This window comes from Limanda limanda, chromosome 13 (genome assembly GCF_963576545.1).
Source record: "Limanda limanda chromosome 13, fLimLim1.1, whole genome shotgun sequence".
Taxonomy (NCBI): domain Eukaryota; kingdom Metazoa; phylum Chordata; class Actinopteri; order Pleuronectiformes; family Pleuronectidae; genus Limanda; species Limanda limanda.
This window is the reverse complement of record NC_083648.1, coordinates 7056396-7065786: the sequence shown is the minus strand read 5'-3', so window position 1 is coordinate 7065786 and position 9391 is coordinate 7056396. Positions and strand designations below refer to the sequence as shown.

The window sequence follows — 9391 nt, the reverse complement described above, 5'->3', positions numbered from 1 at the left end:
CGTTATTCTCCCCACAGATGGAACCGAGAAATCCAAATCCAAATGATATCTGGTTGTCTGCCAACGAGGAGAGTGGTGCAGACAGATTTACCATCTGCAGTCAAAGGTTGCCAGTATTTGGCTGCAGGCTTGTGTTAATTCCCCCGGCTGACAGCGAACAGAAGTATTGTTCAAACACTTTGTGTGTCCGATAGGTTCCAACTTTCCCGGCACTTCGAGCCACTTTGATCAATATTCGGAGCAAAAGTCGTTTTTACTGCTTTCGGTCCTGACAGTGGTTGATGTTGTTGCATTACAATTTGCTGCATTGGCTTATGATGCATAACTTTATGTGCTTTAGACTTTACGCGCCCGAGCTGTGGAGCATATTGAATGCAATAAAGGGCAGGGAAAGCTCCCACAAATCAGGTTTATCTGTTTCTCGCGGCAGGACATTCAGTTACGGCGTCAGAAAGGCCCGGCCACGAGAAACAGAGGAATTTCATCACTCGGGCGATTCATCAGGGCCGGGAAACAGAATTTATTGTCGGAGAGGAAATTCACTGGAGACCGTATACTGTGGGCACTTTGTTTCTCAAAGCCCGGATGTTTTATAAGTCAGGCGAAGTGGATGGTGTCAAAGCTTGGGTGGGGATGGCGGAGGGCTGGACGCTGAAGAATGGAAGACCAGTGCAAGGAAAATAAGAAAACTATAGCAACCGGGTGACGCAAATTCATGATTGTGCTATCGTCAGAGTTGGATTTATTTTGTGTGTCTCTGTGTAGAAGTGTGTGTGTGTGTGCTGTGAATTTACAACCTTGCCTGTGCTTGTGTGTGCAGACCATCAGGCCAAAGGAGGGGTGGCAGGTGTACAGCTCAGCTCAGGATGCAGATGGCCGTTGTGTCTGCACGGTGGTGGCACCCGAACAGAATCTGTGCTCCAGAGATGCCAAAGGGAGACAGCTCCGCCAGCTCCTGGAGAAGGTGCGTTGCAGGCAGCCACACGCACTTCTGTTTATGTGACAACACACACACACAAACACACACACACATTCTTGCATATTTACTGCAAGCAACCAGCCCACCTGAATCCACATGGACACATGACATCGATTTCTATCGTCATTCAGGCTCTTTAGTTTCCTTAATCCTCGCAGAGATTGCCCAAGCCAGGTCCCTAACCCTATTTTCTCCTAATGCATATATTACATAAATGACATCAGCCGGATGGCGGCTTGTGAAGACGAGAGCGCTCTCCATCTCATCTTCACAGAACGGGCCGGCCCCTGGTTGTCTTGCCACAAGCCATTCAAGGCCATTGTGGTATTATCAGGCTTTATGCATTTGATTGGGAAAGTTATTTCTGTCAGAAAGGCGACTCGGCTTCTAAAGAATCCGTGTGATTTGTTTTTCTACCATAAAAGCAAGAATTCTCTATTGATTTGATGAAAACAGACCAAACAAAACAGCCAAGATTGTATATTGAGGCACAAACATCACATTTAGTTCCACATGTTATATTTTTTCCCTCCATGACGGTAGTGATTTAATGCTTCATCCACACACAAACAATAAGAATGCCATACGAGGAAGCACCGCTCTAACCTAGATTTTGCTCTGTTACGCCAAAGGGTGTTCACTGTCATTCACTGGGGCCTTTTGACACTAATGTACTAAGCTGCTTCAGGGCTTCTGTGAGGCCATTTGAGGATCCGGCTACCAGAGCTGGGAAAGTATTCAGAGCACAATGTGAGTGTTGGGCCACTTTTCCAGTGATGGGCTCCAATAACTCGGCGGGTTACCAAGATAGTCGAAAGAGAAAAGAGAGAAAGGACAACATTTCTAGTGAGTTTTTCCTAAAGTGTCAGATAAATGTGTTCTCAAGCAGCAGATTATAGTTTATCCTTAAAAAAAAAAAGAAGCAATTTATGTCTGATAAAGTGAAAACAGTTCAACAGTTCAAGTTCAAGTTCAAGATTTTATTGTCAAATGCACAGAGATAACATGAAGCAGTCACTGGCATTGAAATACTTGGGTCACAGGCTCTCTTCAAGCAATGCTCAGTAGTTGCAACCAAAAAAAATAAAATAAAAATAGAAATAGTATAAAAATAGAATATTAATCAAATAGAATAAATAAAATATCAAAAACTTAAAAAAGAAAATAAAATATATATATCTAAATATATATATCTTTACAGATGAGGAGAAAATAACACAACAATTGTTCAATTACTGAGAGAAAGTGACAAACATTCTGATCACAGGTAGACGCTTAGAAGACAATCACGCTCGAGGTCAGAATGTTGATTTATTCCTCGGGACGCCGGACCTCAGTGGGCTCCCAGACGGCTGAACACAGAGGACATTTTAATCCGGTGCCAATAACTTTGACTCTTTTCAAAAAGGTGCAGAACATGTCGCAGTCAATCGAGGTGTTGAACCTGCGGACGCAGAGGGACTTCCAGTACATCATGAGGATGGAGAGCCAGATCAAGGGGCTGCGGTCAAAGTTCCGGCAGATCGAGTCGGACAGGAAGACGCTCGTCAACAAAAACTTTCAGGTACATTCTTTTTTATTTTCGTGTTGAGAAGCCTGTGAGAAATATCACAGGGGAAAATATCTCTCTTCTGAAGATGCCTGAGAAACTTCTGAACCTGTCAACTTTCACTCTGGATAAAATCGATACAGGTCCACCACAGATCAGCCAAGGACATGCTTGTCTTTAGAGCTGGACAGGCTGTGGAGACAGAATCCATCACACTTACTGAAGACTCTGCACCAGTGAGAGCGACTGGTCCATGAAGCCGTTCAGTTTGTTTAACCCTCAGCAAGCAGAGGAATATGTCTGAGTGCAGGTTGTTATTTGTTCTGATTGTCTCATTAGCTTCACCGAGGAGGAGGAGAATGTTTCCATCTGTGTTTCTTTGTTTGTTCAATTGTTAGCATCATTATAGAAAAGCTGCTGTGCGGATTACCAGGAAGCTTAGTGGACGGATGTGCTACGGGTCAGGGAAGAGCCCACTCAATTTTGGTGTGGATATAAGGGTGAACATCTTGGAACAGATCCAAATTAAAATCGTCATCTAGTGAATGTGAATGTGGTTTCATTAGGGGACTGTTTTTGTTTGTTTGTTTGTTTTTCTTGTTGTTGATGAATAACAAAATGTAATACACAACAGTGACCAAGCAGCAGAGTTAGATATAATGTGAGTTAATTAAGTTTATTCCTCAACAACTCCGTGTTTACTGTGAAGTTTTCTGTCACTTTGATTCATCTGTCACGATAATCAAAAACTGGGAACATTGTGATTATGTATTCTTTTTAAATAAATTGCTAAAAATTGATGGTGATGGACAATCTCATTAATTCCAAGATGGTAAAGGTAATTTCCACTGTGAACAATTGTGAAAGTATTTTCAAAAGAGGAGCGATGACTTCCTCGTGAATTGACATTGTGTAATTGACATTGCCTTGACACAACAACAACAATAGGAGTAATTACAGTAATAATTGTCGCTATTATCATCAGTGAAAATGGTTTGGTTTTCAACAGCAGCTTCTCCCTCCGCCCTTCTCCTCTGTCACAGAACCAATATTAAGGTTTTAATATAGACATTTGCTGCTGTGAATGTTATGGTGTTCTTTTTATTTGTTTTACAATAAGATGAAAGAAAATCCATATAATGCCTTTTCCACTTTAAGTCTGGTAAATACAATAATAATCCGTCAGCAAGGTGTGGACGAAAAGTCGTCATTTAAAAATCAATTGAAATTGTTTATTGACTCACTGCCATAAGAAGATTTCTGTATTTTCGGGATTGATCTGAATCTAAGAAACTTTTATTACACAAGTGGAAACCGCTGCCAGTCGGGAGGAGACAACACTTTCCTCCTCAGTTCAAGATGCTCGCTCTATTACAGTAAAACATCCTGCTGCATTCAAAACAAACCATTCTTCTTCCAGACAGACTTTGTTCAGACAGGTATCTATTTTTCACTTTGCTGTTATTTTGTCTAGGAGCTGAAGGGAAAGATGGAGGCCCTGCAGCCGCTGATCCCCGTTCTGGAGCAATACAAGACAGACACGAAGCTCATCTCCCTGTTCAAAGAGGAGATCAGGAACCTGTCGGCTGTGTTGATGGGAATCCAGGAGGAGATGGGAGCCTACGACTACGAGGAGCTGCAGCAGAGGGTCCTGAACCTGGAGAACCGGCTTCGGAACTGTATGAACAAACTCAGTAAGTCCAGAGAAATCACATAGGTTTAAATCATAGCTGTTACATAGGAGGTTCTGTGTCTCAGTGAACAACGTACTGTTTAGTATGGTGTACCACATGGGTCTGTCCTTGAACCAATTTATTCTTCTTATAATTGCTCCTGATTGGAAACTCTCTCAATCGTTATGCTGACGATACACTGATGTACTCGCCTGTAAGACCCACAGAACCTGGTCTGCTACCTCATCTCGTTCCTAATGATGTTAGGAACTGGATGTTAAACTCCAGCAGAATAGAAATCCCTTAGAGCAAATCAAATCCTGCCATCTACTGGTGCCCTAGTGGAACATATCAGGCCCATCACGATTCATCTTTCTATTTTAACTTTTAAAGACACTGTGACTATCCTGCCTGCTTCCATGTCATTGCATCTGAATAATGGTGAAATGTCTTTTTACTCACCTGAGCTAGAAATCTCTTTCGTCCGCAAACTGATCAGGACCCAGCTGACGTGATCACTTCACTCCTGTTGTAGCTTCTTTAAACTGGCTTCCCAACATCGTATATAATTGATCATAAGATCTCAATGATCGGTTTTAAGATTCTTGCTTTAGAGTACATTGGACCTTTAAGTATTTTATCTTCAGATCCTGAGGCAGAGGTCTCTTATCTGTTCCAGACACCGAGTTGAAAACTAAAGGGGAACAGAGTTTCTGCAGTCAGGGCCCGAGGCTCTGGAACAATCTGCCCGAGGAGATGAAGTCAGCTGAATTCTTTTAAGTCCCTTCTTAAGACATGCTTTTATCAGATGGTCTCTTGATTTTACTTGATATTACATTTCCTTTTCACTTTCTTTTTTGGAATATGAATTAATTAACTAATTTGAATAACTGTTTTCTTTTAAATCTGATGATTTTATGAGTTATCTGTGTTATTGTTGTCTTATGAAGCCCTTTGGAAAGTGTATTTTGGAATATAAATTAATATAAATTCTTCTTATTGTTATGACCGGGCTCTGAAAAGCTGCGGTTTTCTTTGCTCCAGCCATCCACAGTGAACTCAGCTAATTAGATCAATTCTGCCTCCGGAGCAGCTTTGCCTCTGATAAAGGTTTGTGTAACTGCAGCTCCAATATGCCAGCTGCTGGGTTATCAACACGGATGGGACCTGTCAAAGTGTCAGTGAATGTAGCTAACGTGAATGCTAATGGGAAGAGGCTGGAAATCTTCCTGAGCTCCAAATGATTAGGTAAAAAAAGCTGTTAAAAACTTACACTTAAGCTCAAATCTACTGTCATCTGGAGCAATTAGAAGATGATATTAAACCATGTGGGGTAAATGTTAAACTGGCTTTGACTCACGAGAAGCTAATTTACAGGTTGTTGTGTTGTGGCAAATTTTCTTCTCATCCTCTGTATTTCCTTCAGTCAGAGATGTTTCACACAGAACCCCCCAAAAAAACTTTTACTTTTATTCCTCTGGTTCTGAGAAATCAGCCACTGACAGATTTAATCACTCCGGTGCTTTGATATTTATTCCAGAAGCCACATCACAACATTGGCTGCGGTTGTATCATGTGGGGAGGGAGAAGTTTGAGCTGTGTGTGACCGGAGCTGTGTGATGTGTTCGCAGCATGTGGGAAGCTGATGAAGATCACCGGGCCGCTGACGGTGAAAACATCGGGGACCAGATTCGGAGCCTGGATGACCGACCCGCAGGCGTCGCCCAAAAACAACCGGGTGAGACACTGATGTGCTTTTCTTTATCTCACAGCACAACTTCTTCCCTCCTGCTGCCAAGTAGGAAGACATGTTGTGCGTTGCTTGTATCCCAAAGTGAAATAACTAATCAATAACACTGAAAACCAAAGCTACTGCACTTTGTACTACTTGGCGCAGAGTCTTCGTCATAGCTAATATATCCTCCAGTAGCTAGACACATTAATACTGAACCTTTTAAAGATGACGCGTCTTTAAAAGTGTTTACGCATTTAAAAACCAAGTTGACAGTTAACTGCTTTTTGAAAAATTGAACATGCAAATAGTGAAAGAATGGGAGGCACAGAAATGAGGAGGGCGTCAACCTGTGGAAGAAGTCTTTGGATTTTAATCACAGTGCATTGAGGTAATCGGTGTGAAAAGCATTTGCAAAAATGTTTCCTTTATAAACTCAAGCTGCAGATTTCGAGAGCCGTTTTCACAAGGAGAGAGTTGCTCTTGAGGTTGAAAAACCTGAGTCAATACAAAAGAAAAGAGCCTTTATTTGTCAGACACAACATCACGTACAGTAAAAGCTTTTCACACGTCTGTTCTAAGTTTGAATCTGACCTTTTTCTGTTTGTATGACGCAGTGTTTGAGTGTTTTGAAAACAAAACCAGCCACAATCTTCCTCCGTTATCTGATAAAGAACTTGATCATAGCAACAGCAGCACCTCAAATGAATACCTATCAATTAAATTTGAAATATAAATCTACGTTTCGTGCTAGAATAATATTTAGTATGGAGTTGGTATCAATGTCTAGTGATGAATAAAATATTTTTAAAAAGCACAGATAACGTTCCTGCTGCCGAAGCAGAGAGAACAAGAGCAGAAAAGTAGTTCATGTTTAATAATCCCCGCGTGACTGTAGTGTTGCATTTATATTCATAGAGAACTATTTAACACAGTGTGAATTATTTGTGTATTAAAAGAAAACAGAGAGAATATTTTTAACTCCAATTATCACCACACCGTCTCGTCCTGATGTTCTGAGCTGTAATATCGGAGCGTGAGTGTAAAAGCACGGACTCTGTGGGGAATCATCAGGGGAACAGAAGAATCTTTGTGTGATTAAAATGCAACTTTAATCCTCATTTGGAATTCTGTGCAAAAATTAAGATTCCTTTTGATTTTTTAAATGGAGAATATCTATTGTCTAGTCTTCTTAATACGCCGGATTTGTTTAAAATCAGGATCCGCGAATTATTTTCTCTCTTTCTTGGCCCGTGTCCACCAAACAGGTTTAGTGGAAATCTGTTTTGTGGTTTTTGTGTAAACTTGAAGACAAACAATCTCATCAACCGCTCAAATACATAAATCATTGTTAATCCTACTGGCTGCATTCTGATATAATGAATTAAAAAATAATCCTTTTATATCCACGGGTAGTTAAATAAACTGTCTTTAGTTGCAGTGTTCTTTACTACAAGTTCATCATTAACTAGTTGTCTTCTAAGAAATGTTCACTTTTATAATATTGTTATTCATAATATATATATTATAAGTTGCTTGGTTGCTGCTCCTGTGTTCTGCCATTTTATTTTTAAGAGAATGCATTCTTTCATATTTGTTTTTCATTCACATATCATATATATCATGTTTTTATTAAATAACTGAATGAGTAAAGATACAGTTTCTTGGAGTTTGACCTCGGACCGACCACATGTTGTTTCCTGTAACAGAAACTCACTGGATCATTCTCTGTGCTCATTGGTCCGCAGGTCTGGTACATGGACAGCTACACCAACAACAAGATCGTCAAAGAGTTTAAATCCCTCGACGATTTCGTGGCGGGAGTCGAGTCGAGAACTTACAACCTTCCTTTCAAATGGGCCGGGACCAACCACGTGGTGTACAACGGCTCGCTGTACTACAACAAGATGCAGAGCAACATCCTGGTGCGCTACAGCTTCGAGACGGGACGCGTGGTCACGCAGAGGGCGCTGGAGTCGGCGGGCTTCCACAACGTGTACCCCTACACGTGGGGGGGCTTCTCCGACATCGACCTCATGGCGGACGAGCTGGGCCTGTGGGCCGTGTACGCCACCAACCAGAACGCCGGGAACATCGTGGTCAGCCAGCTGAACCCCGACACGCTGCAGATCCTCAACACGTGGAACACGGAGTACTCCAAGAGGAACGCCGGCGAGTCCTTCATGATCTGCGGGACCCTCTACATCACTAACTCCCACCTCACGGGCGCCAAGGTGTACTACGCCTACTCCACCAAGACGTCCACGTACGAGTACACAGACATCCCCTTTCACAACCAGTACTTCCACATGTCCATGTTGGACTACAACGCCAGGGACCGCACGCTGTACGGCTGGAACAACGGACACCAGGTGCTGTTCAATGTCACACTTTTCCACATCATTAAAACGGAGGACGACTCTTAAGCGGAGGAAACACACACGTGAAGGAGAGGATTGAATTGATGGCCTCACCTGAATGTTCTGATAAATCTTATTTTATTTCTCTGATTTAGTTCGGTGCAGGTTTATTTAACGTCGTCGAGCTGCTTCTCTGTCTTCACACCCTGAGGTTGAAAATATTCTCCAACTCATTTGTCGCACTTAATGGAACATACTGCAGGAGATATATTTGGACTCAATGATTGCCCTTTTACTTTGCAAAGTTTTACAATCACTGAACTACCGATGATTTCCACCGTTTTCCTTTTCTCAACCAAGTGAAAGCTTTTCCATGAAGTGAAGTCGTCGTATTCATAATGGTTCTCTCATCCAGGATTCACATTTTTTATTCATCCCCCCCTTAATTTATTCATGTTTTTCAACCGTGTTCACTAATTGTTCATTTTGTTTCCATTCTTCCCTTTTTCGCCATTTGTTCATCATCATCATCTGCTGATTTATTCCAGCCTTTCACCGCCACCACTTAGCTTTCAATGCCTGGTTCTACTTTTCCTCTCAAAAGGTTTTTTGCACTTGACCTTGTACAAGACAACGAGGAACACGCTAAACCGTAATGAACATGTGTAGTTATTGTACTTTGCTGTTTTTTTTTTGTGTGTGTGTCCACAAAGATTTCTCAGTCATGCAGGTCAGAGGATATCTGCGAGTACTTAGTCCAAAGTACACACAGAGAACCTGGGCTGCCTTTAACTTAATACTTTGAGATGTTGTTTTGTATTTTCAGCGACGGTTTGTATGCCTTACTCAGTGCAGTACCTTCTTTAAGCCCAAGGATAACAGCTCTTGTGCATGAATGTTGGCTATCCCAATAGCATTTTTACTGTAACTGTATATCTGTGTATTTTGTATTTGCACAACATTCCCCCTCTCCTCCCCTCCAGCTACGACGAAGATCCATTTATAAAGCCAGCACTAGAGGAATCCACTGGACATTTGTTGGTGTAAATAGGAAGTTATACGTAACTTTAAAAATAAATAAAAGCATTGTTTTCATTA

The 9391-nt window shown here is 41.6% G+C and overlaps 1 protein-coding gene across 1 annotated transcript; it reads left to right on the top strand.

Annotated features, from left to right (window-relative positions):
- The first annotated feature begins 838 nt into the window (after window positions 1-838).
- LOC133018420 (noelin-3) lies at window positions 839-8359 on the top strand. The gene is made up of 5 exons (XM_061084781.1): window positions 839-985; window positions 2388-2543; window positions 4003-4222; window positions 5833-5939; window positions 7682-8359. Exons 2-5 carry the CDS (start codon window positions 2397-2399, stop codon window positions 8357-8359), a joined length of 1152 nt encoding a protein of 383 aa, XP_060940764.1. The 5' UTR covers window positions 839-985; window positions 2388-2396.
- The last annotated feature ends 1032 nt before the right edge of the window (window positions 8360-9391 follow it).

Bases quoted from the DNA above. Each gene is read 5' to 3' on its own strand.
- LOC133018420 (XM_061084781.1), top strand. From the start codon at position 2,397: ATGTCGCAGTCAATCGAGGTGTTGAACCTGCGGACGCAGAGGGACTTC. The intron at 2,544-4,002 runs GTACATTCTTTT...TATTTTGTCTAG, and splicing joins TCGTCAACAAAAACTTTCAG to GAGCTGAAGGGAAAGATGGA. The intron at 5,940-7,681 runs GTGAGACACTGA...ATTGGTCCGCAG, and splicing joins CGTCGCCCAAAAACAACCGG to GTCTGGTACATGGACAGCTA.